Raw genomic sequence first — 27,027 nt, 5'->3', positions numbered from 1 at the left:
TGTGCTCTCCAACCCATTAATCTACCTCCCCTGTCCAAACGGAGGTGAAAAGCACTGCTTTGACGCTGCACGCACCGAAGTGAGGAGAGCCCCAACCCTACCTTCCCACCTAGTGGACATTTATGTTGTGTAATGTCTGAAGTCTGTGTGCATATCTGTCTGAGTTTTTTTTTTTTTTTTTTTTTTTTTTGCATAGCAAAGCTACCCTCTCGTGTGAGAGTAACTCTGAAGTGCCTTTTTTTCCCTCCCCTGACTCTATCCTCATATAAACCCTCTTGATCTATTACGGTAGCGTGACTCGGTTGCGAATGACCACAGTCACCAATTCTTGTCATGTGTCTATGTATGTATGTCTGAACTCAGAATTGTGTGTACTGAAACTCTAATTTCCCTCTGGGATTAATAAAGTATTTTTGATTTGATTGATTGATTCATTGATTGATTGATTGATTGACATGCTCAGAATTCCACCTATACGAACATACGACCCTGAGGCTCTCACTGAGGTTTACAGTTTACAGCTAGAGCACTGCCAAGACATGGGTCACCGTTAAAAATGAAGAAATATTCATCATGATTCTGACAAATTAAAAACTGGATTTTTAAACTCAACTAAATGGACGTTTTTAAGAGCTACCAACTAGATTTAAAGATGACAAATCACGTGTGATCTTTCAGTGCCTGTTCATCAGCCTTTCACTGTATTTCCCAAAACAGTCGGCATTCCATTTATACAAATGTTAAGAATGGACATTTTTATGTTACAGCTGAAAGATTAGTGACCCTAAAACATTCATTTATATTTCATGTTTTCTCCATTTTTTTCTGCCACTTAACCTACAACTCTTTCTAAAAAGAGACATTCCTGTTTGGTAGCGTCAGGACATTCAGCAGCCGAGCTGAGGGAAGAAAAGAAGTTTTCCAATGAATTGTGCATGATCTGAAATTACCCCAGATGTTCTGTAGAGTGTAAAGTGGTTAAAATCTGCAGGAGGTGGTTTTTGCTTCACTGGCTGGCTGTAAAAGGTATTGTTGTAATGTAGGCTAAAACATGTTGGGATGCCTCTTTTGTACTAAATCATTCAGTCTGCTGAGATACTTTAACCATGTTTCAACGGAAAGGTTAAACAAAATTATTTGCTCCTCATTCATTCAGGTCTATCTTCAATATTTTAATTTAATTAAATTTTATTTACACTTTTAAGGTCTTTTTATTCAAAATATGTTAATTTAAGCCTAAAATCTGGAACAATAACAGATGGTTCAGGTAATTAAAAATATGACATAAAACTGTTGCTGTAACTGGTTGAGGTTGAAAAAAGGTTTAAAAACTGAAAATTTTTGTTAAAGGGTTCCCTGAAAACAACAATTTTAAACAATTATTTCTGATTATAATCAGCCACTCTTTTTCATGCATTTATCTCCTACATTCGCTTCTGATAGGAAATAGACGGTGAAAACTCTAGGATCTGAAAACCCTGTCAACGTGACATCACACTGTCCGTTAACATTCATGTACTCACCTACCTTGACTTGTGACGGGGAAGGCTGTTGATGTTTTAGGAAACAGTAGAGAAAGTCTCAGCCCAGTAGAAGCTAACATTTAGCATTAGTAACTCCACCACACGGCAAAACTCCTCCAACATCAACTTTGCAAGTCAGTGGTGGTCGCATTGCTGTTATCCAATCAGAGGTGAGATGTCCAAAAATTAGGAAATAAGACTCCAAACCCTGCCATTTGAAGCTCTCCTCTGATATGGCAATCTTCTAGATCCTAAAACAGGTGCACCAGGGCTTTTTGTACCCAGAGTACAACTTTCAAGGCATTCATTCCTACTAGAGACCACTGCAATTGTATTGTTTAAATGAGTGAATCACACATTTAAACATCCTAATAATGACATTATATATATATGTTTTATACAATCATTGTACAAATTAGAAGAAAATATGATAAGACACCCCACTGATTTTCAACCTCAAACAATATAAGATCCCAACTCTGGCTTTAGATTTTAATCTGGGCTCGAATTACGGGGGAGCCCGGCTTCCCTGAAAGGATGCTGGACTGCCCCGGAAACCCTCAATTGACACACCCAGGTGCAGCCCAAAAATCTATCCACTCTTACGGCGTTTTAATGAAGATCATCAGATGGACAGACAGACGAACCCCACACCCAAACACCCTACCCCACCCCACCCCCCTTATGGCATTCTTACGGGCTCCCCAAGAAGTCTGTGTGTCATTCAAATCCCTTTTAAGGTCAGACTACTTTTAAAGTTCCACTTTTTGTTGAACAAAACACCAATTTCTAGACTTTTCAAAGAACTTCACAATGTTTTAGGATTTATGTTTGAGTTTATAAATAAAACAAGGCATAGAAGTTTATATTTATTTTTGGTCAAATCTAAATAATAATGCGAATTATCAGGCAATTGTGCAATATCTTCTAGCACTCAGAATGTGTGTTGTGGACATCAAATTCTACTTCAAAATTAGTCGATTTAATTCAGTGATGACAATTTCTGTGTTCTTCAGGTCTATTAACTTTTGTAGCCATCTTGAACTGCAGTTGACTTGAAGTTAATTGGTTGTAGGTCTATTGATTATTTTGAAAGTTTCATTAAATTTCAACCAATGGCCCAGAAGATATCAGACATGATTGCCTAATGGAAAACTTTAAAACAAAGATCCAGCATAACCAGTTACCACAAGGATTTTGGTTAATGGTAGACCCTTGGCTACTGCCACAATGAATTTTAGCTCAATGTCTGTAAAATCTATTGTGCTGTAGCTGTTTTATGGTTTCCCAGGATTAATTGGCTGTGGCAGCCATATTGAATTTTTCATTGGCAATAACTTTTGAAGATCTAATTCACTAGTTTGTCAATAAATGTGCTTTGGTCTGGTCTGTAGTATTAGTGATTTTCTAATGAGTCATTTTCTGTGGATCTTTTTTCTGTGTTCGCTGTTTCACTAATAGAGATTTTTTGGAGGGTTGAATTAATATTAATTAATATTCACAAAATGCAAACATCTCACCTCTGATTGGCTAACAGCAATGCAACTTTTCTGCTGCCTTCATCATGGAGTTGCTAATGGTTAGCTTCTATTAGCAGAGACGTGCCATGAATACAAATGGTATCTTTGATTTAGAAGAGACTGACTTTTTCAAACTCGATCATTTTCCTGTCAATTTCCTGTAAAAATGCAGCAGCTTTTTGTTAAGAAGCTAACTCCTACTTCACACAATGCCGCTGCTTCAAATAGAATCTGTTATTTTTACTATACATTTTATTATTGTTACCTATTGGTTGTGTTCAGCACCTTGGGCTTCTGTTAAGGTTGTGGAAGGTGCTTTATAAATAAATGAATGGATGAATGAAATGAAATGAAATGCAATATTAACCGATACTGAAATTGGTTAATTACTAATATCATTTTGCCCATGTCGATATATTAGAAAAAAAAAATAGAAATATGTGTGTAGGTTGCCAGTGTTCATGTTCCTTTAAGATGCTGTGCTACAAACTACATTCAAGTTCAATTCAATTCAAGTTTATTTATACAGCGCCAAATCACAAGAGTCGTCTCAAGGCACTTCACATAATAAACATTCCAATTCACAGTTCATTAAGCCAATCAGAAATAATGTTTCCTATATAAGGAACCCAGCAAATTGCATCAAGTCACTGACGAGTGTCAGTGACTATACAGCAATCCTCATACTAAGCAAGCATGCAGCGACAGTGGAGAGGAAAACTCCCTTTTAACAGGAAGAAACCTCCAGAGAATCCTGGCTCAGTATAAGCAGCCATCCTCCACGACTCACTGGGGATCGAGAAGACATGGGGTGGAGTTACGTGACTTTGTGTAGTCATATGACCCCATCAGGTCTGTAACAAGTAGCAAATACAGGAAATGGAGGATGATTCAAATGCTGAAGCAGTGAAATGTATTTATCATCTTATCAACCTACTGTGTATGACTCATCTTCGCTCATCAATCTTTGGTGCTGAGCTATAACTGGCAACAGCCATGAAACGCTAGTGAGAAAGGGACTGGTGTGTTTTGAAAATGGGCTGCAATAACCAAATTTGACCACATGATGTCATTCTTACTTAGTTTATACATAATGCACCTTTAACAAGATTCCCAAAAATGATATTTTCATTTCGAATTAATCATTTATTCCGGCTCTTTTCCACTTTTTTTTGCATCTGCTTTGAATTTTGACTCCTTCAGCTTTAGTTTCTTTTGAAATCCCACCATTTTACAGTAGCATAAACTCTGCACACAACAGGATACGTTAGAAAATCCCAAGGCACCACATGTCGTTGTAAATCCACAGAACGTCTTAAAGATCCCAGAGTTTCTCTGCAGATTTAAGCCACTGCGGCTGCTTCTGTCTCTTTATGTAATCCCAAAACGATGATCAGCTCAGAGCTCCGTAGGGCCATCTGCCACACGATTCCTTGCTCTTCATGACTGGCGTTGTACGTTAGGGTTCATTTTACGGTTGCAGAATGACTTTGGAACTGATCAGATGACCAACTTCTCTGTTAGGGAAAGCAAACTAAAACCTCTGAATATTCTTATTGTAACCTACATGAAAAATGACTTTTATTTGGTTTGTTTGTTGTTGTCGTTTTAGGGATTGTAAATATATGTCCAGGTGTCATTTCACTGTGTCAAACTCCTTTTACATCCTGACTGTTATGCAACAGGATAGGCATTGTTGTGTAAGAGATCAGTGCGGCATTTTTTTAAAGCATGCTAATCAAAAACGATCAATAGCTGAAATGGTAAATTGATAGCAGAAGACAAATTTGGGAAAATAAACTGTACGTTCTGATTTTTAAACTTCTTTTTGTCATAATATTGAGTCCTGTGCTGATCCCTGGACTTTATTATTTAAAAAGAAACCATTACATAAACCTTACATAAAATAGGCCACCGTTGGCATAATCCCTGCTTCTTTATTACCATGTGTACATTTAACTTCTGTCCATCTTGTGACAGGTGCTGTACCGGAGAGATCGCAGGTCCCACAGAACTAATTCTGCCAGACATAAGAGCTATGACCAAACTAGTCCTGGAAAAAAAATTATTTTTTTTAATTCTATATGGAGCCTGTCTCCTCCCCTTCTGATTGGCACTGCAAATGGTCCAGAATTCAGCAGCCCGTATTATCACCAGAACCCCTTCCTTTCACCACATCACCCCGGTTCTCCAGCAGCTTCACTGGCTCCCAGTTAAATTCAGGTCCATCTTCAAAATTCTCCTTCATACCTTCAAAGCTATCCACAACCTCTCTCCTCCATATATCTCAGACCTTATAAGTATTCACACCCCATCCCGTTCACTCAGATCATCTTCTTCCATCCATCTTGCGGTTCCTTCTGCCCGTCTCGCTACCATGGGGAGCAGAGCTTTCAGCCGCTCTGCTCCCCGTCTCTGGAACTCACTTCCCCCAGACATCAGGAACATCGACAGTTTTACCCTTTTCCAATCAAAACTCAAAACACACATGTTTAAATCTGCCTACAACCTCTGATTTTATTGAACTGTTTCTCTCTTTGTTTTTTCTTGTTTGGGTTTTATTATTGTTTTATTGTATTTTATTAAGTGTTTTCTGTAAAGTGACCTTGGGTGTCCTGAAAGGCGCTTTGAAATAAAATGTATTATTATTATTATTATTATTATTATTATTAGTTAAGTAAATATAAGAAGTAAGAATTTAATCTTGATAAAATAATAATAATATAAAGTGGAGAAACGGCTACTATATACAAAACAGTGTAGGTACTAGGGCTGGGTGATGAGGCCTAAAATTAATATCACGATATATTGAGGATTTCACCTCGATAACGATAAATGGACGATAACTACAGGTATACACAGAAACAAAGGTTGTCCACTAGATGGGGCTGTCACATGTATCACATTGAGTCACATTTTTACGTGACTCAAGGTGGTACAGCTTCTTAAAGGGACATGAACGTTGCCAACCTACACACATCTTTTCATTTTCTTATTATCAAATTTATTGACATGGGAAAAATTATCACAATAAGAGTCGCAAATTTCGATAACGATAAATTTTCGATTTATTGCCCAGCCCTAGTAGGTACTAATCAAATCAGATCAGAATCAGAAGGGTTTTATTGCCATTTGTGCGAGAGTCACAACATTGGAACATTGCTGCAGTAGTTGGTGCAAGAAAAAAAAAGATGAGCAAAATTAGAATTGAGAAATAAACACAATGAAATGATAATAATATAGGGAGGCAATAATTAGAGACGAAGCTACTTTATAAAAGTCAGTGTAGGTACTGGTCAGAATGGGTCAGTTCAGGTCCAAACACAACACCGGGTCATGTGACTGGAGCAAAGCAGCTGGAGTGGGCAGGTCTACGACTGACATTCATGAGTCCGACAGCATAGGGGGGGAAATTGGTTTTGTGGCGAGAGGTTCTGGTCCGAATGGATCGGAGCCTCCTGCCCGATGGGAGCGAGTCAAAAAGATGGTGTCCAGTGTGAGATGGGTCAGTTGTTATCTGACCTGCACGACCCAATGTCCTGGAGGTGTACAGGTCCAGTATAGAGGGGAGTTAGCAGCCAATGACCTTCTCAGCAGAGCACACAACACGCTACAGCCTCTTCTTAACCCCGGTAGGAGCTCCAGCATACCACATGGTGTTTGAGGAGGTGAGGATGGACTCAATGACTGCGGTTTAGAACTATCTCATCGACTGTACTGATAGGTTGGATTTCTTAAGCTGCCTCAGGAAGTACATCCTCTGCTGGGCCTTTTTTATGACAGAGGTGATGGTGGGCTCCTACTTGAGGTCCTGGGTGATGGTGGTGCTCAGGAAGTGACATGAGTGCGCCATCGTGATGGGAGTGTCAGACAGGGTTACGGGGAGTGGGGCTGTGTGCTTCCTAAAATCCACAACGACCTCCGCTGTCTTCTGGGTGTTCAGCACCAGGTTGTTGTGGCTGCACCAGGACACCAGCTGTTTGACTGCCATTCTGTAGGCAGACTCATCCCCATCAAAGATGAGTCCAATGACGGTGGTGTCGTCTGCAAACTTGATGGACTTGACAGACTCGTGGCTGGAGGTACAGCCATTGTGTACAGGGAGAAGAGCAGAGGGGAGAGAACAAACCCCTGAGGGGAACCGGTGCTGATGGTCTGCAGGTCTGAGACATTCTTCCTCAGCCTGATTTGTTGCTTCCTGTTTGTCAGAGTCAGTGATCCACCTGCAGATGGAGTCAGGCACGTTCATCTGGGACAGTTTGACTTGGACATCTGAACCCTTTTGGATTAGTTTTTATTTTCTGATTGGAGAAAATGGTCACTTCTGTAAAGTATTTTTATTTTTAAAAGGAAAAGACTGATGGAGTTGATGTTTAACTAGAGGAATGAATTACTGTCTGAAGAAGACCGATCCATCAAGGCAAAGTTTTTATAAGAAACTTAGATTGATCACTTATACAGAAGAGCTCTCACTGGAGTCAATAGAATGATCTTTTTTGCAAGAACAACCATAAAGACGAGATGTCCTTCAGTTTAGTTTTGAGTGCATATTGTATTTATGTTTATTTATTTTATCCATGCTTTTCGTTCTTTTTTAAACACAGAAACAGTTTTGTTTACCTGTTTGTAGCTACGGTTTCGCCGACAGCTGCCGGCTTCTTCAGGCTGACGCTGATGGTGGCGCGTCACTTCCTTCTCCGTTTATCTGCGGGCAGCAGAGGACGTTGTCGCCCTCTACTGCCCGCTCTCCCCTCTCCGACGATGCAGTCCCATGCATGGTCCAGCGTGTAAACTCCGTAGTAGAGGGCGACAACGTCCTCTGCTGCCCGCAGATAAACGGAGAAGGAAGTGACGCGCCACCATCAGCGTCAGCCTGAAGAAGCCGGCAGCTGTCGGCGAAACCGTAGCTACAAACAGGTAAACAAAACTGTTTCTGTGTTTAAAAAAGAACGAAAGCATGGATTTACAAAGACACAGCAAGAACACACCTAAGATGTTATTTATTTTATGTTTATGTTTTTTTATTTTATTATTATTTTATTTTTCTGTCATTTTGAAGAGGAATGTTGAAAAACGAAAGCATTAGGACTTAACCGTAGGGTTGTGTCACTTTATCATAGAAGAGGTGATTACTTTGATGGTTGTTTTTTTTACAGTTCTGTCATTTTAAAGACTGTTATTTATTTAATAATTTTCCATGGCGGCACAGGATGTTACAAATTTATCATTATCACAACTAGTGCCTGAATTAAATTGTGTGTACAATATATTGCTAATGTATCATCATTCCTGTAACAATGCACATAATACTTTAAAAATCTATCGTTATTTTTTAATCCGCAGTAGCAGTGAGTGTGTCACATTGCTCGTTGTCAAATAGCATATGGAGACAGTTTGAGACAACATTGATTCCGACCCACGACTTAGCTCTGTCTATGGCAGTGAACTTCAGCTGGCATCCCGCGAGCAACATCCGGCCCGCCAGACCTTTCCACCCGGCCCCCCAACCCTTTGGGACCTAATGCCCCCCAATTGGGGGTCTCTGAAGTTTAGCAGCAAAATTAATGTAGTATTATACAGTATTGATTTCTCTATAGGAGCTTCCAATAGTGAGTGTGAAGGGCCACAGATCTGCCGCCAAAGATGTGTAGGAGATGGGGGGAGCTCCAAGCCCCAGAGATCCAATCGCCGTTTTCTAGGCCCAACCATCTTTTGCTGTCTGTGACTTCAAATGGTGTTTTTCTTTTTGCCCTTAAGTTGAAGTGGTAGCAGTAAGCTGTTTCTCCTTCTCATATGTTATTAAGCAGAGAACCTCTCACACCAATGGTGTTTTGTTGCTAAATCCACAAGTGCATAATAATTGGGGAACCCAGGGATGTGCGGCGCTTCAGCGAGACGACAACCGAGTTGTCCACCAGTTGCTTCAGGTCCGAGTCGTGTTATTGTTGGAGGTTTTTAGACAAATGCAAGAGAACCACTTTAATAATGTTTTTCTTTTTTTTATCTCCACAATATATTTATAACTATGTTAGAACGTTGTTAAGAGGCATGAAAAAAGTTTTAAACTATGTTTTCCAAATTAGCTAAAGCAGTTTTAATTCCAATAAATATTGACATCACGTTTTTCAAATTTATGTAGTTTAAACCTCTTTCTATGTTGTTTTGTGTTAATGTTCTAAACTTCCAGTTTTTTTGCATTCACATTTAGTTGTTTTCCATTTTCATTGTTGTTTTGCTAGAATTATGCGTAAGCTAGCAACAATGTAAATTTCTCACTGTTAGCATTTAAACTGAAAGTGCGAGACATAAAAGTTTTTCGTTGACATTTTCTGTCTTGCACATCAACAGAATAGCATTTGTCAGCCTTTGTTCTAATAATTTAAGAAAAGCACATTTTCTCAAGGAAGAATAAAAATGGCTACAGACCGATAAATACAGCTGCACACACTCCCTCATAAAACTACACACACAGCGTGGATTTGTTTTCTCTCTGATGAGAGGGATTATGGGATAAAGGAGGCAAGGCCACAGCAGTTTAGTTCAGTTTGGACCAAAGCTGCTCTCAGCAGCAGCACGAGGACAAATACAGACGAACGTCTGGCTGCACACAGGGGATCTGAAGCACCGTTAACACCGCAGTCGCCATATATTCGGAGCACGAAACCCTCCGGTTGGGATTCAGAATCTGATCTGTTTTTCTTTCGGATGAAATCAGCCAAAACAAAGCTTGGAAGTAAAATCTGTGGATTGCAACTGACTGGAGAGCAGCCCAACTGTGATGGAAGGCTTGTGTTGCATTTTAAGGATATCTTGAACACCAGTAGATTTCGAAAAACTGGAAGAATGGGAGTACTTCTGTTTTCTGAGATGACCGGATACTTTTTGTCCTACTTTGGTCGAGCTTGATAGTTTTATTATACTTATGATTTGATTTTCCTAAAACCGTAAGCTATGGCATGATGGAGGGATGCATCCAACCTATCAACCGCCCAATGAGGGGATCAATCAGCTGGATTGTTATGGAGATGACGTCCTTGTATAGTATGAATTTTCTGCCATTTTCAGATTTTTCTTCTTATGTTTTATGAATTATTGTATTGAATCCCAAGTTTCTATCTGCAGAGCTTATTTCTATTCACTCTTTCACTGGAAAATTAGACGTATAAAAATAAGCTTGCATGTTTTGGTCACTGTATGTCTGAATCAGACTTTCGGACTTTTCAATGTTTATTCTAAAAGGTTTTATTTAATATCTACGCATCTCTGCTCTGGTAAAATCACTTTCTTGTCTCATCTTGCTTTCTTCTCCCCATCCTGAACTCCACACTGACATTGTTAACGTAATCTGGAATAAGCAAGTCAGCTGTCACATCAGGGCTTTGCTTTCCCTTGCTACGCTTACACGATTTTGCACAGCGCTGCTTGTATATGCGGCCATTGATCGGCGAGCTGCGGAATCAATGAGCTGTTATCTGACTGTGGTCGATTGCACTAAGTAGAACCACATCACACTGCGAGCCTCACTGAGAGACGAGAAGTCACACTAATTGGACTGAGAGGATTCTGGCCAGCAGTGCACTAAGTGTCACCGAGTACCTTTATCCAAACCAGCTGAAGATTTGTTGCACCTTTGTTACAAATTTCATGTAATCCTGTTCCTGAGTGTCAAATGGTTTCACCAATGGGTCAAGGTCTTGGTCAGTTACTTAAAACCTTAAAGTAATCCATTTAGCAATTTTATTGAAATTTATATTTAAATCCTTGGTCCTCGTGTCTTAATAATGTAATTTTTACATTAATGTCATTTTTTAAAACATTTATTTTTTTGTTTCAGCCATAGAAATAAAACATCAGGCTGGCCACCCCCTGGTCCAGGCTCCTGGGGAGGGCTGCAGGGGCCCCCATACTCTTGGGACAGCATGAACAATACCAGGGATGGACGGGACTTCCTTGCCAAGTATGTTGGATCATAGCCATTAATGGCAATTACCTATGTATGCACTAAAACCAGGTTTATATCAAGGGGGAACCCTAGGCTCCCAGAACTGAAGCCGTCACGGAAGTGGCGAACATTGCAGTTCCACCCTCATGCACTAGGGGCTGGCACCAGAAGTGAGCAAATCCTCATTGACTCCTATGTTTAAAATGCTAATTTCACAGCAGAAATAAACATTTTTACAGCCTGGTTAAAAAAAACATTTTAGGTTTAAAATATCTAGTTTACATTCATGACAACTCTGAGAGGGGTGAATAATTTGAAAACTCTACTGTTTAATTGTAATTAACAGCTTAAAATTCTAAATATAATTCATCAGAGCTACGTGACTTCAGATCTGCTGTTGTCGATGGTGCCGGTGTACCGCAACATGGCTTTCAGCTCCACATTGACACAGTAGCTAAGTCGACACTCCCGTCTCCGGCCGGGAGCGTGACACGGAACCGGGAGTCGAGTCGACGCTCCCAGGGACGGGACCATTGACTACGGCAGACTAGCAGATCTTTGACCGCAGTGGACAAGCCAAGCCCGATATCCTCGGTCAGCTTAACCTGTTATGATTTTGTTACTAAGCACCCGGAGGTGCCTTCACTTTGGAGTTGCTCTACTGCATTTTTCTTGCTAAAAACACCCAGGAAAAACACTGTTAGCTTCGGGTTGGCATGTAGCTAATGTCCAGCTGATCTCCGACTGTGGAGCATGAGCTGATGTAAAAGACCATGGCACACGGCTACGATCGTAGCGGTCTGACGCTCTGCTTGTTACTTAAAAGTCCCAGTCCATTTTAGATCTCCACAGATGACTAGCATGACTACAGCCTCTCACAGAAGCCCGTCGGCCATGCGGGTGGGCTACCCCAGAGCCCCTTCTTAGCTTCTTGGGTTAGTTAAGTAGCTACATTGGTCCATTTATTTCAACTGTAACAGACCCACCCTCAGCTCCACCTCTTTTCCCATTTTTGGATTGTCTGGGTGTGACAAGATGTGTGACATGGTCAAAATGGCGTGAACACACACTAACTTTTGAAAACTTCCAGTCTCTTTTCTATTTAATTAAGATTGCGCGGACCTCTGTTTTATTCTCAAAACCAGTCTGCAAGCATACACCCATGCAGGATTTTGTATGACCATGTAGAGCTCGTGTCAACAATTTACTCATCATGATTAAACTCACATCCCAAAGGTGGCGCCAAGGACAAAACCAACTGCAAGCAAGACCCTTAAGAAATATTTCTTAGACAAGACATAATATAAATTATATAAATATAAAGAATATTCACTTTCAGTTTAATTTTATCACTTTCAATTAAAGTGATCACTTTGACACCATTAAGAAAAAAAGCAACAAAAAAAACAACCTCAAACTAGAGTATCATTTCTGATAGCTAAAACGAGCTAAAATGAGATTAGCTACATGGTGGGTTGAGTTATCACAATCACAATGTTTCGATGATTATTTGTTTACTGCAGTGCCTGTCTGGTGACAGTGAGGGAAAAAATAACTCGTGGCCACGATATACCTAATGTATGTCGCGGCCAAGCATTAATATCTCGTGGGAACACATTAATAAGTCGCGGCAATGAGTTAATAACTCATTCCCCCGCATTAAGTATCTCGTGGCCACAAGTTACTTTTTTTTCTTCAATGTCACCAGACGGGCACTGTAGTTTACTTTGTTACTTTTTTTAAAAAACAACGTATAACTGAACAATACAACCACAGCCTTTCTCTATGTTAAAGTAGCCCTTGAAAACTACAAAAACGGTAACTAATAATTAGCTGCTTTTTGCTAACACATGCTAGCAATGTGAACGAATCAGCACAGCTGGTGATTAACCTCTATGTGGTGTAAATCAGTGTCTCAGTGTTACGTTTGGTTAACAAACTAAAGCAGTAAACACTTCTTTCATATTATGAACTAACACTAAAGTGATCAGGCTCAGATGGTGTTGCATATAAAATGGTCCAGCTGGAAACACTGAAATGTTTTCAGTCATGCTATTAGAATGGGACACTACTCTGGTCTCTATTGAAGCAAATTGGAAATATATTCAAATCTCTCATGATGTCATACAGATATATCATCCACCCCAGCTGGATTTATTAATCTCTTTGCAAAGCCCGCTCCATTTTGTTAAGAGCAGCAGTAGCTCAGTAGGAAGAGCGGGTTATCCAGTAATCAGAAGGACGTAGGTTTGATACACTAGAGAATGCTGCCGTTGTGTCTTTGGGCAAGACACTTAACCCACCCTGTCTTCTGCCTGTATGGTGGTGGTCAGAGGGGTGCACCAGTGTGTCCCAGGGCAGCTGTGGCTACATTGTAGCTCATCATCACCAGCGTGTGAATGAGTGTATGACTGATTGTGTTGTGAAGGTTCTAGAACCCCAAGAAGGTGTTATACAGATAAAGGGCATTAACAATTTGTCCTTCACTGTATTCAGTCAGTTTTGATTAGCGTTATGCAAAAATTCACTGAAATTATCTGAAGTTGTAGGAGAGGATTGTTGGGTTTTGTTGAGATATGTCAACTTCAAATCATTGCTCATGTAAAAAAGCAATGAATTATTGCTGATGAATTATTAAGGGCAATAGCTGCTATGAAGTCATTTTACCCTAAGATAAAAAAACAATGTTGAACCTGTAATTTTAAAACTTCTTTTACAACTAAAATGTCCTCTACCAAATGACGGTTTTAGGGTTGGTATGTGTAATGATGGTGTTTAAAATGGGACCTTTTGATGTGTCTTTTTGTGTGTATTTCTGACTTTATCAACCTCATTCTGTCCTTCCTTTAGATTAAAAAAATCCCTGACCCTGACCAGGAAGATGAGCCAGAATCGCAAATTGGGAACTTGCCTCATTACAGACTGATTTAGTTTGAGATTTCGACACCTTATCTATATTACTGAGATAATGAGACAGATAATAGGATAATTAAAATAATGCAAGGTCATACCAAATCTTATTATAGTCCTACCTCTTAGAAAATAGCAAGAAATTCCAAAATCACTCTTTGATCACACATTTATGATGATTTTATCTGAAATAGTTGCAGAATAGAAGCAACAATTGCCAAAGAGAAATACACTGAACAAAAATATAAATGCAACATTTTTGTTTTTGCTCCCATGTTTCATGAGCTGAACATCTGAAACGTGTTCTACATACACAAAACACCCATGACTCTCAAATATTGTTCTGAAATCTGTCTACATGTGTGTTAGTGAGCACTTTCCCTTCACCAAGATCCCAATTCACAGGTGTGGCATCAAGGGGCTGATTAGACAGTATGAATAATGTACAGGTGTGCCGTAGACTGCCTTAGACAGATGTTTGAGTTCAGCTCATGAAAAATGGGAGCAAAAGCAAAAGTGTTGCATTTATATTTTTGTAGTGTAGTTAAAGCTGTAAAAATAGTTAAAGAATTCACCCGTTAACAGGATCTCTACATTTTCAGTGTCTCCTCTCAGACATCTGACACTCGGCAATACAAGTGTTATTTAATTATGCATCGACATTTTAGTGCTTCTCTCACAGTAAGTGCAGTGCCTGAATTTGAAAAAGAACAGCAAAATAAGACATTTTCATTAATATTAATGTTTCAAATGTGTTCAGAAGAAAACTGGTCAATTTTCACAGTTAAGACTTTGTTTCTGCTTTCTGTCCTTTTAGCTTCATCATGTTGCAGGTTGTGAGGGGGTTGAATCTAATCCAGATGTTTTTAGGTCAGAGGCAGATCATATTCTTGATAGGTCACTGGTTCATCAAAGATCAGAAAACAGACACAGTTACTCAAATCTAAAGCTTAATGAGAAGGTTGAAAAAATTGTCAGCGCCACACTCCATCAAACTGAACACAGGAGTTCCTCGAGGTGGTGTACTCGGTTCCCTGCAGCTTCCTAAACTGACATGACATTTCTACCAAAACTAGCAGATTAATTTACATAATAAAACAATAATATTTTGACTAATCGGAGATGACACAGTAAGGGGTAAAACAGTTGGAGTGGGGCCAACAATCTGTTCTTTAACATCAACAAAATTAAAACAAATTGGATTCATAATTACAATACATTTTTAACTAAATACACATGAAAGCTGCAATGGCAAATGTGCAAAACAAGCTAGCTTTAAAACACAAAAACAGTCACAGAACCCTCACTCTTACCGTTGGCTCTCATCCCTGAGCCACGTCCGCCTGATACTGTAACCCACATTGCCAGGGGAAACCATAAAGCGCTAAACACCTGTCACAGTAGTCTAGGTCCAAACGTCTTTTGTTGTCTGTGACTTCCAATGGTGTTTTTCTTTTTGGAACACTGGTAGTTTGTCCTAAAGTGGTAGCAGTCGACTGTTAAAACACTTCTTGAAATTCACAACAAAAGCCTTTGACTGTGACACAACTTGTGCAAATCGTTATAGGTCCAATAATTCTGCGGGCAGCATTAATTATCATTATCTTTACATAATGATAGATAAAATCATCACAAGAAGTGACACTGTAGTATCAGGGGAGTGGGAGCATCTATAATTAACCACTCTACTTAACCAAAAGCGCCTGTAGAGCTTGTATATAATACACTTGAGAAATTAATGACATGATTAAAGGCACTTTTAATCTGACTAGTCTGCAGATTTTTATTTGTCGTCAAGAAGTAGTTTTGGTTTTCGACCACAAATCTGGGGTGATTTTGGATTGTAGCAGAAAAAGCAGCCTCCAAATGTTTTAAATGGTCCATGATTTATAAACAGTAGATGATTATTACTTTCCACTATATGAGCTGAAACGTCATTAGCTTCCTCCCATGTGTACTTAGTCAGGTTATTTTAAAAGAAATATTTATTTATTTATGTTTTAGTCAAGGGTCCCAGAACAGCTCCCTGGAGGAGGTCCATCTTGATGGTGTACCACCCGCACCTCGTCTGGTGGAGATGAGGCGAGATCCTGTTTTGGGCTTCGGCTTTGTGGCAGGAAGTGAGAAACCAGTGGTGGTTCGCTCTGTAACACCAGGTCAGTGCCACGATAAGAAATTTTACATGAATGAAATGTGCTGTCATTATGATCCACTTTTGCTCGCCACAGCTTTGGAAAAAAAAAACACAAATACAATTTCAAAACATGCGGTACCATTAGAAAATAGTGTTCTCACACTTTTGTTTGCATTTTATTACTTTGACAAAGTTTAATAAAAGCTACAAAAAAAAAGTCACCATAGAAGACAATGGGATTTTGGTAGAAACATAAGCCATGCCCCTTTTAGGAAGAGCTATAGCTAAGGCAGACTTCGCAGTAGAAACATCCTCCAAAATTTGAGTGAGTTACCGAAACTGTACATGACTGAGTTGTCATTTTTGAAATATTCAGATGTTTATACACTCAGTTCAAATTTTAGGATTTTTCATTGGAATAATCCACTTATTGTTAAACTTCAGTTAATTTTTCAAATCTTTTGCAAACAAGCTTTTCTTCAAACTTTTTACTAACGTCAAAGATTACTCATTAAAATGTAGAAATTTTTGTCATCTTTCACCCAGCACAGCCATCATTTTTGTATACCTCATTGTTTTTAACCCGCCAACCCAAAGTGCATAGAATGCATTGCTACTCATTCATAGAGTTCAATAACAGCTGAATTCTTTTCTCCTTAAAACTACGTTTTTTTAACTCCTCATATCTCCTGCATAACGTATTGTAGAAATACAAAAATGTGGACATACGATTACCCTGCTATAGGGTTGGGCAATAAATCGAAAATGTATCGTTATCGAAATTTCTGACTCTTATCGAGATAATTTTTCCCATGTCAATAAATTCGATAATAGAAAAATTAAAAGATGTGTGTAGGTTGGCAACATTCATGTCCCTTTAAGAAGCTGTACAACCTTGAGTCACGTAAAAATGTGACTCAGCATACTAGCCCCATCTAGTGGACAACTTTTGTTTCTGCGCATACCTGTAGTTATCGTCCATTTATCGTTATCTAGGTGAAATCATCAAAATATTGCGATATTGATTTTAGGCCATACTGCCCAGCCCTACCTGGCTAACACTTGTGGGTTACATTTTGTTTCAGGTGTCGTATTGTCATCTGTGTGAGAAAGATTTTAAATCACCGTTTAGTTTTTTTCCCTGGAAACAAATATGATGTCAAGCAGAAGCCAACCAAAATTGGTATTTCTATTGTCGATACGAATGCCAACATGTAGAGGTCTCCGTCAGCTGATGGTCAATATGTGCTACCAATGTTTTGGGCCAGTGAGCATGGAAGACGTTTTCCACCATATTTCCATGCTAACATATCACCAATAACAGTTGATGCATAAAATTGAAAATTTGTTTTTGAGCATTTATTATGCAGATGTTATTCAGAAATGTAATTAAACGTTTAAGTAAAATTCTGCTGTAGCATTGGGCTGCCCGCTGGTGTACTTGACTTTAATTTGATGTATCAGCCAATGCTGATCCACTGACCGATATATCGGGCCGTAATATTGATCTTTCCAAGGAACCAGATTCTGTCTATATGAAGAATGCAACACCATTGCATTGGTGTCATTAAAAATGCCTTGAATATTTTTATAGAACATTCTAAAGATGATGAACCATCAATAATGGATCTTGCAAAAATTCTAAATCAATGTAGGCCCTTGTAATACTGCTAAACAGCTGCTTTCTGCAGGAAAGAAAATGACCACAAATTGATGTTTAGAGTCTTATATTTTTTCTCCTGGGAGTGATTGGTTGATTGTGAAAATGCTGCCAAGCCTCTCATACACACTCTATCAGCTCTGTCGGCTGCATAAGCATGCATGCACGCACACACACACACACACACACACACACACACACACTGAGTCCTTAACCGTAATCAATCAGATCTGAATTTTAATCAGACAGCTGAAGTAATCAAAATTCCGTTTTGAGTGTTTGGCCAAGGAAGCTAATCTAGACGCTCCCACCCATTACACATTACCAGAGCTATACAAACACAACAAAACTGAGAGGTAGGAAATTGTACGTTTTCTTCCATCAACTTGCCTGTTCATTTTTTCATGTTTCATCTTCAGTAGAGAATCTACGTTATCTATTGTGTTCTATTAGACCTTCTCATCTCTTGTTTTTGTGTTTACATAGGTGGTCCGTCAGAGGGGAAGCTGCTGCCAGGTGACGAGATCATCATGATCAATGATGAACCCGTCAGCTCAGCTCCCAGGGAACGAGTCATTGATCTTGTCAGGTAGATTTACCATCCTCATAATCACTGCTGTTACAGTTCTGTTTCCCAAAACACCAGCTGGTAAGAGAAAAATACTTTCAATATTACAGCTAAGAAGTTTTTCTGTTGGACGGCAGTACAATGGACTATTGTGTGTGAGACTCCCTAAGCGAGAAAGTCAATGAATGTAAAACAACCACAAAGGTACTGAAGGCTAACATTTGAACTCTTGGAAGAAATTACTGAGTTCATTTGAGTCATGAAAAAACACTGAAGAGTGGTCTGGAGGAGCTATAAGGTCTAATTAGTCCTAATGTTTAGAGACACCATCATTAATCTGATCCAACAAAAAGAAAGACTAGGATATGAAGTCGAAATTCCAAGAAAATCTTAAGAACAGCTGTATGCTGCTGTAACGGTTGTCTAGCTGAAATGAAAAGTGTGTCATTTTTCTCTTACCTTACATCAGTGAATGTAAACTGGCGGCCCACGGGCAACATCTGACCCTCCGGACCTTTCCACCTGGACCCCGAACCTTTTGGTCCCTAACATCCCCAAATTGGATGACTTTGAAGTTTAGCAGCAAAATTCATGTCCCATAAATCAATAAATATCATCAAGCTGCACCTCTCTGCAAAATCTTGGCTACAACACAAAAACCGTTTTTACGTTCGCCAAACACAACTAAAACTACTAACAAAAGAGTGAACGGAAATCCTGCTTCGTGTGAGGGTTTTTACCCACAGTTCAGTCTCTAACGCTGCTAAAAAGTCAATTGTTCTCACATTCTATCCACCCATTATGAAGCTATGACCCTACTGATTCTAAACATGTTTCTCACAACTCTACAGCTAAGTTCAAGACGTAAAATCTATCAAAATGAGACCAAAAGTAATCTAATTTACCTTGTGGTTACAGAAATATACTCATCAAAGTGTGTGAACGTAATTTTCGAGTAGCTTTTTTAAAAATGGGCTGTGGGCCAATCAGGAATAGAGAAAATGCATGTTCTACTGTGTTCCACTATATTAGTGCATAATTGCGTTGTTTTGACAAGAACTGCTCGCAGGATCAAAGCAACATATCTACAAGTACAATATTTACCTGGTTGATATGCATAGCTAGGCCTGAGACCATAACAAATTTAGCTTGACGATATATTGTCCAACAAATTATTGACGATAAACAATATTATTGTGGACATTATCGAGACCAAAATAACCACTTATGTAATGTTAATATATCATAATAATGCAAGGACACCCTTTGAAATGCAACAATTAAACATTTATTCAGCATTGGAATGTCCAGAACCAGAACTTCTAAATAAATCAAATAAAACAAACAATGCCTCTCCAAATTAAAAAATACCATGGCCTACCCAGTGTCAACAACCAAACTGCACTTCTATAATGATAATAAATAATAATAGACTTGTACATTTCTTAACCAAGATATATTGAGGCAGGAAAAATGATTGACTTCATTTTATCTATCGTACGATTAATTGATTATCGTCCCAGTCCTACACATAGCCAACTAAGCTAAATGCTGAAAACAAAAACATAAATTTGGACAGAAAATTGATATATAAAATTCTTTTAAAGTATGATGCAATAATAATTGAACTTTATTTTAGAAGATCATCTGATCCTCACAGCGTCTATTGGAAAAAACTCTGGTCCTTTTAGTTGAAGACTCCTTCCTGCCTTATATATTGTCTTAGAACATCTAAAAATCCTTTTTCGACCTTTACATCTGCTGAGGCTTAATTTCAGATGGCTGCGGGCATTTAGATGTCTACTTGTAAACCAATGAATTTGTAAAGAAGGAATTTATTGTAAAGATGCAAGAGTTCATTGAATTCAGTCAAACGGTCTACCATAATTCTGGAGTTTACGAGATCTTTGAGGTTTGGCTCCTGGTGTCCTGGCAGGACTCTCATACAAAAGCACCACTACTAAATGATGAAGTAATAGCCGTAGCACGAGGCCTGCTTCGACTTCTCAACCACTAAGCTCCATGTCATAGCTGTATTGCTGATGGTACTGCCCTATGCCCCACCCAGGACTGAATGTGTTGTCTCCATGATTATAAATGACCAAAAGGTTTCTGTGGAAATTTAGTGAAAGCTCAAAGCTTTTGTCAGCCTGTTGCAACCTGTCAAATGTGGTGTAGAGCCCATTGTGTTCTTCAGATGTCACCAAAGACTGCCCATGTTCCGGGTGATTATGTCGTAGCAAGGCCTTCGTGTTGTGTGGAGGTTTGCATTAATTTAGTTAGTTGCAATGTAGCCTTGTCTAATTATTTATTTACGTTAATGTTTATGTTCATGTATTTAGCAGACGCTTTTGTCCAAAGCGACTTACAAGTGAACATTTACATTAATGGTTGAGACATGATTAAGATAAACAATCAGGATCAGAGGGTTTTTTGAAAGGTCAAATCCTTTGGCTTTCTGCTTGACCAAACCATTGTATTCCATTTAAACGAGAACAAAACCAGTCTTTATTGAACGGTTTGAATATGTAATAATTGGCAGTGAAGTTTGTTGATGACGCTGCTGTTTTGATCTCCAATAATGAGTCTATGTAAATGAGGGATGTAGAGGAGCATTCTGATTAGTGCATGACAACAACCTAGCCAGACAAAAGAGATGTTGGTGGATCCTACTTCCAACATAGAAACCATAAGTTTTTCATGCAGGCTGAACATGAAACTAGTCTCATTCACCTATCTCCTGCATTAGCTTCTTATAGAAAATAGACGGTGAATCTTTAGGATTTGAAAAGCCTGACAGATCTACGTCACACTGTCTCTTAACATTCATGGATGCACCCATCTTGAATTGCGGCGGGGAAGGCTGTTGTTGGTTTAGCGACTCGGCTAGTAGAAGCTAACATTAGCATTAGCAACTCAACCATGTGGCAGAACTCTTTCTGGCTTGAGTTACTGGTGGAGATAAAATATCGACGTTGCAAAGCAGTCGGTGGTAGGGTTACATTGCTGTTAGCCAATCAGAGGCGAGATATCCAAAACTCAGGAAATAAGACCCCATATCCTGCCGTCTGAAGCTATTTTCTCTTTTAGCTGACTTCTCTGTGCTGAAACAGGTGCACTGGAGTATTTTTGTTTCCAGAGTACGACTTGCAAGGCATTCATGTCTACTAGACGACGGCAGATGTATTAAAAAGATGAGTGAAGGATGTCTTTGATGAAAAATGTGGAGCTGATGAAAACAAAACCTGACTTTAGATGGGCCACTAACAAAACCTAAGTGAGATGGCTCACCAACAGCTCTATTTTATGAGGGAGCTGATTAATGCTGGTCTTGGTGATATTTACCAGAGTGGTGCAGACATCATTCTGACATTTTCCTTCACAGTCTGGTGTGGGAACTGGCCTGAGCCAGCTTACAGAAGCAAAAAGTGGTACCCTTTCCTCTCCAGAAGGCATTCACACCAGCAGATGTAGAATCAGGGCAAAGAAAATCCAGCCCAGGAATTATTCATCCTCTATCCCTGAAGCAAACGACTGAGCAGCCTCAACAATTATTAGACTCAATAAAAAGACACTCTTTAGTCTTTGCGCCTTTAAAACAGCAGCTTTAACATTTCACAGCAACCAAAATGGGGCAAAACAAAAATGATTCATCTAATTAAATTTATAACCATAAAAGTGCCATTGGATCTCGATTAAATCTCCCTCAAGTACGCCTCTGTCAAGTACTTATTTCCTCTAGTCGACTTGATTCTTAGCTAATGCAGTTTTGCAGTAAGTAAAAGAAAAAAAATATTTTCGTGAACAAAGCTTGCCATTATTTCAATGATGTGCCCCCAAAAGAACTTCAGTATTTTTTAAATTAAATGGGAAATTGACATGGTTGAACGCTACTGGTTTTAACTGCGTCTGGTTGTTGTTGCCAACGGCATCTCATTTCAGTTCACTCTGGCTAATCATGTTCCTGTTTTTGTTTCTCTCTGATTGTTTTCCTATCATGATGTCACTGATTTCCTGTTTGTTCGCTTCAGGAGCTGCAAAGAATCCATCCTCTTGACTGTTGTACAACCATATCCTGTAAGTATACATAGATCTTTTCAAATGTGTTTTGACTTGTTTTGTAAAAAGTACCCCCCAACAAAAATAGCCAGTTCTTTTGTCCCAAAAATGAATGTGTTATAATACAAAGAATATTGTACATGAAGGCATATTGAAAGCAGATTTGCAGTTTATACCTCAATAAAAGCCAGACAGACACAATTTATATACAGACATACAAAACTGTTGGTACTCCTGTCAGTAGAGAAAAACCTACAAAGGTTGCAACATTCAAATTAAATGGAATTTGTATAAAATTAACCTGGAAAATATTAATGGTTTCTCTATAAAAAATGAAAATAATTAGATCATAGGGATATGAAAAATGAAGGTGCATTCTGTAATTGGTCAGTCTTTTTGAAGGGTCAATAGGAGTCACAGTGCTGTTTGGTTTCAGGGTGTGTACCACAGAGTCTCAGGAGGTTAAAAAGAGAATTATTGACTGGTGTAGGTACCAGATGTGTCAGTTACACATCTGGTTAGCCAGATCTGCTTGTGGCTCTAAGCTTGTTGATGAAGTCACACTACGGCAACTCCACTCGGACACTACACTGCGCCTAACTTGTACCCGGCTATTATCAATCAATTCGTGTATGATTTTTTTCATGTATTTATATCACCTCCAGCTAAAGTTTACTGTTGAAATCTTCCATATACTTAATTTGGTGTTCAAACAAATTTGATGTTTAAACCAAATATCCGTTAGAAAGTTAATGACATCTTTCTTTGTAAAAGTCGACCATGTTTCCTACGAAGGACTACAACCCCGATCAGGTCTGGCTATATGTGCCATGGAAACTCCCCTAATACGTACAGACCAACCAAAATCAACCCGCTAAGGTGGATCCAATCATGTATTGTGATGTCATCAACAATGCAATTCAAGTTTTCAATTCAAGTTTATTTATATAGCACCAAATCACGACAAGAGTCGTCTCAAGGCACTTCACATAATAAAACATTCCAATCCAGGTCAGTTCATTAAGCCAATCAGAAAAAACGTTTCCTATACCCAGCAAATTGCATCAAGTCACTGACTAGTGTCATTGACTTTACAGCAATCCTCATACTAAGCAAGCATGCAGTGACAGTGGAGAGGAAAACTCCCTTTTAACAGGAAGAAACCTCCAGAGGATCCTGGCTCAGTATAAGCAGCCATCCTCCTGGTTACATTGTGATTGGTGCGAGATAAACTTTATTGTATTTATCCTAGTGAATCTATAATTAAACAGGTAAACTAGTAGCAGCGCATTCAATGTCAAAGAAAGTAAAATGTTATCAGGAGAGGGAGAATGTTTAAGTGGTTAGCAGCAGTGTTCAAGCCGATGGCCCCCTCCATGAGGCCACCACAGCTCAGCAGAACATCATTGTAGCTACTTCTGGGGAGAAAAACACTTAGAGATAAAATACAGTTAACAGCTAAAATAGCAGGAAATAATACAGTTAAAGAGCAAATTGTAGAAGAAAGTAGTCGAGTGTAGAAAGTGGTCAGTATGTCCTCCATTAGTCTAAGCCTGTAGCAGCATAACTACTAGATAACTCTGGATAACCTAGCCTTTTAGATGGAGGCAGGGCAAGGGAGAGCCGTCTTTACTGACTGTACACTTTATCTCCCTCTACTCCCCCACTTGTCCAGATCTGGGCTAACATCAGATTTTAACCATAGGCCCTATCAAGTAAAATGTTTTAAGCCTATTCTTAAAAGTAGACAAGGTGTCTGCCTCATGGACTAAGGCTGGGAGTTGGTTCCACAAGAGAGGAGCCTGATAGCTAAAAGATCTGCCCCCCACCCTATTTTTAGATAAACAGACCCGAACCCTGACCACATCCGGTACCTACACCTACAATGACTAGAAGACCATCTAAATTATAGAGTCTGATGCAAATCTGTGGCTCTGACCAAGGCTGGTGTCATTAGGTTTAATAGGCTCTATGAACTTGTATAAATGCAATTTCCCAATAATGCTTAGATTTTCATCCCTCCACAAACAAACTGGGCCTTCTTACCTCCTTTATTAGATGACATTAATAACCCTTAACAGCTGACATTTCTACCCATTCAGGGAAAGAAAATCACCAACATTTTCACTTTTCTTAAAGTTCTTCCACTGGAACAAATGCATGTTGTGCTTTACGGCTTTTTATTGACTTTGTTATAAACAAAATCACAATTTAAGAAAAAGATTTGAGGGTAAAAGTGTATTTTACAGTGATTGTTCTACCTTAATGTCAATGGGGGCACTTGGTTTTCTCTGCATTCAATCACACATTTATGCTTCTCTTTATCTCCTTCCCTCCATCTGTCTGCCTTATCTTTTTCTTTGCTCGCCCCATCTCTCTCTTCCTGTCTCCTTTTTCCTTTGGATGATTGCCTCTCAGTCCCCTAAATCGGCGTTCATCAGCGCGGCCAAAAAAGCCATGCTCAAGTCCAATCCGGTCAAAGTGCGATTTGCTGAGGAGGTCATTATAAACGGCCAGGTTCCGGTCAGTCCCAACTCACACACACACATGCACACACACGCTAATGTATGACCTATATAGACAAGCACAGATTATTACTACTTAAGACGGACATGTCTGAGATTTAAAAAAAACACACACACAAGACAATCACATTTCTGTGAATTCCTGTGAAAGTTTAAAACACTTGTTGGAAATAAAACCATTGACTGAATTCCTCCTTGACAGAACCCAGTGAAGGACAACTCCCTCCTGTTCATGCCAAATGTCCTGAAGGTCTACCTGGAAAATGGGCAGACAAAGTCTTTTCGCTTCGACAGCAGTACCTCCATCAAGGTGTGTGCTTTATGCTGTAAGGCATGAAATTAGCAGTCACTGCTGCACCTATAATTACCAAGGGAGACTTTCATTAAGATTTCACACTGTATGTCTTAAAACCCACCAGGAAGCAGGAATTCCAGTCTCTTTTCAAGCTCTATCAGTTTAAGAACCACATTTATTCATTGGAGGTGGCAAATGATTTATAACCTTGTTGATTTGTATTCTCTTGCATTCCTTTACCTGTTTGTTGTTATCTAAAGGTACACTAATCATTTGGGCACTAATCATTTAAACTTACTTTAGTCTCCTTGCCTTTAATAGTCTTTTCCTTCATATTTTATGGATATTCTCAAAGGTGTTTAGTTGCATTGCCTTCAGGTTTTTGCTTTTGACCTTTAAAGCACTTTGAAATGGAGTGAGTTTCTGTGGAAGAGTTGGGAACGTTAGTTGTGGTACGAGTTCGACCTCATTTTGAAAAAAAGAAGTTATTTTTGGTGGATTGGTTTGTCACAATTTGATCAATTCCAATTAAAGATTTAGACTTAAAGCATTTGTTGGCCTAGTGAACTAGACCAAATTCTTTTTTTGCAAAGTTTGGTCTAGGAACGCTCCATTGGAGCCTTCGCAGCCCCTAGCAGCATTCTGGCTGGCCGACCACAGCTCTCTATAGGGCTTTCAAACAAATAGAGGAGCTGTGATTGGTCCATAATGGTGGGTCAATAATAGCTCTCTATCTCCTTTGTAAACCAATCACAACGCTTTATCCTCTCTGTAGGCCAATCAGGGCCCTCAGTCTGGTGGGCTGGATAATGTAACAGAGTGGAACAAGATGGCGACAGCTTATTTGAAACGGCTTTCACATCAATTTTGGACTATTTGGACTTGGGCTTTATTAGATTCAGGAGCAGATAGCTGTATTTAAGTTTTTTATTTAGAAAAAAGGATGTTTTTTTGCCTTCTTCAACAACGGACTGCTTCGTTTACCGACACCAGTTGCGGTGAGTGGCATGCGGAGATCGTTTGAAAGACAACGATAGAACCCGCCCCACAACCGAGAGCCGTCAATGGAGCATTGTATAAATAAATATATTATTTAGTCTGGCTTGCCAGGCTAAGCATTTGTAGCAACTGACACCACCTAGCCTGGCGAGCTATCCTGTATTTGTACGAATGTATCTATCGGCTGGTTAAGAACTCTTGAAACAACTGGGGGCGGAGTCAATGGTTGACTTTCAATGTGTCTCCACAAATAATAGGACAGTGCTAAGACCAATCAGAGCAACGAAGAATGTGATGTTTTCATCACTACAGTAAACAGTCAATGGGGCAGTCCACCATACACCGTCCAAGAAGAAGAAGCAAATACATCATGTCTCAAAGAAGTCTAAAATGTCCAAAGTTGATGCCAAAGCTATTTAAAACGAGTGCTGTTCATGAGCCGACGCTAGTGTTAGGTCTGGCCAACAAACATAGAGCAGAGTGATTAGCAAGACACAGCATTCCTAATTGGCTAACAGCAACACGACTGTTCCACTGACTCTTTTTGCTCTGCAACAAGGATGTCTTATCTCCACAAATATCTGAAGCCTGAAGGAGTTCTGTCGAGTGGTGGAGTTGCTAATGCTAACAGTTAGCTTCTACTAACAGAGACGTTCTCAACAACAGTCTACGCCGTCGTAATCCAAAATGGGTGAGTCCGTGAATGTTAAGTGACAGTGTGACGTAGGTCTGACTGGCTTTTCTAATTCGAGCGTTTCCGCGTCTGTTTTCAATCAGAACCTAATGCGGGAGATCGTTGTAAGAAACTATTTTCACATTCAGCCTGCATGGTAAACACAGAGTGATTTATCATTTTTAAAAAATAACTAGTAATAAACTGTTTCTCAGTGAA

The 27,027-nt window shown here is 39.3% G+C and overlaps 1 protein-coding gene across 1 annotated transcript in view; it reads left to right on the top strand.

Moving 5' to 3' along the window:
• Nucleotides 1–27,027, top strand: part of LOC107381069 (FERM and PDZ domain-containing protein 4) — a 65,522-nt gene that overhangs the window by 22,276 nt on the left and 16,219 nt on the right. The window contains exons 2-7 of the mRNA XM_015952558.3: nucleotides 10,878–11,000; nucleotides 15,900–16,051; nucleotides 18,176–18,278; nucleotides 22,289–22,334; nucleotides 24,735–24,839; nucleotides 25,044–25,151. Of these exons, the coding sequence (XP_015808044.3) occupies nucleotides 10,878–11,000; nucleotides 15,900–16,051; nucleotides 18,176–18,278; nucleotides 22,289–22,334; nucleotides 24,735–24,839; nucleotides 25,044–25,151 (637 nt within the window). The remainder of the gene's footprint in view (nucleotides 1–10,877; nucleotides 11,001–15,899; nucleotides 16,052–18,175; nucleotides 18,279–22,288; nucleotides 22,335–24,734; nucleotides 24,840–25,043; nucleotides 25,152–27,027) is intronic.

The sequence above is a fragment of the Nothobranchius furzeri genome, chromosome 14 (genome assembly GCF_043380555.1).
Source record: "Nothobranchius furzeri strain GRZ-AD chromosome 14, NfurGRZ-RIMD1, whole genome shotgun sequence".
Lineage (NCBI taxonomy): Eukaryota > Metazoa > Chordata > Actinopteri > Cyprinodontiformes > Nothobranchiidae > Nothobranchius > Nothobranchius furzeri.
The sequence above is the reverse complement of the archived record's forward strand: the minus strand, read 5'-3'. Positions and strand labels throughout refer to the sequence as shown.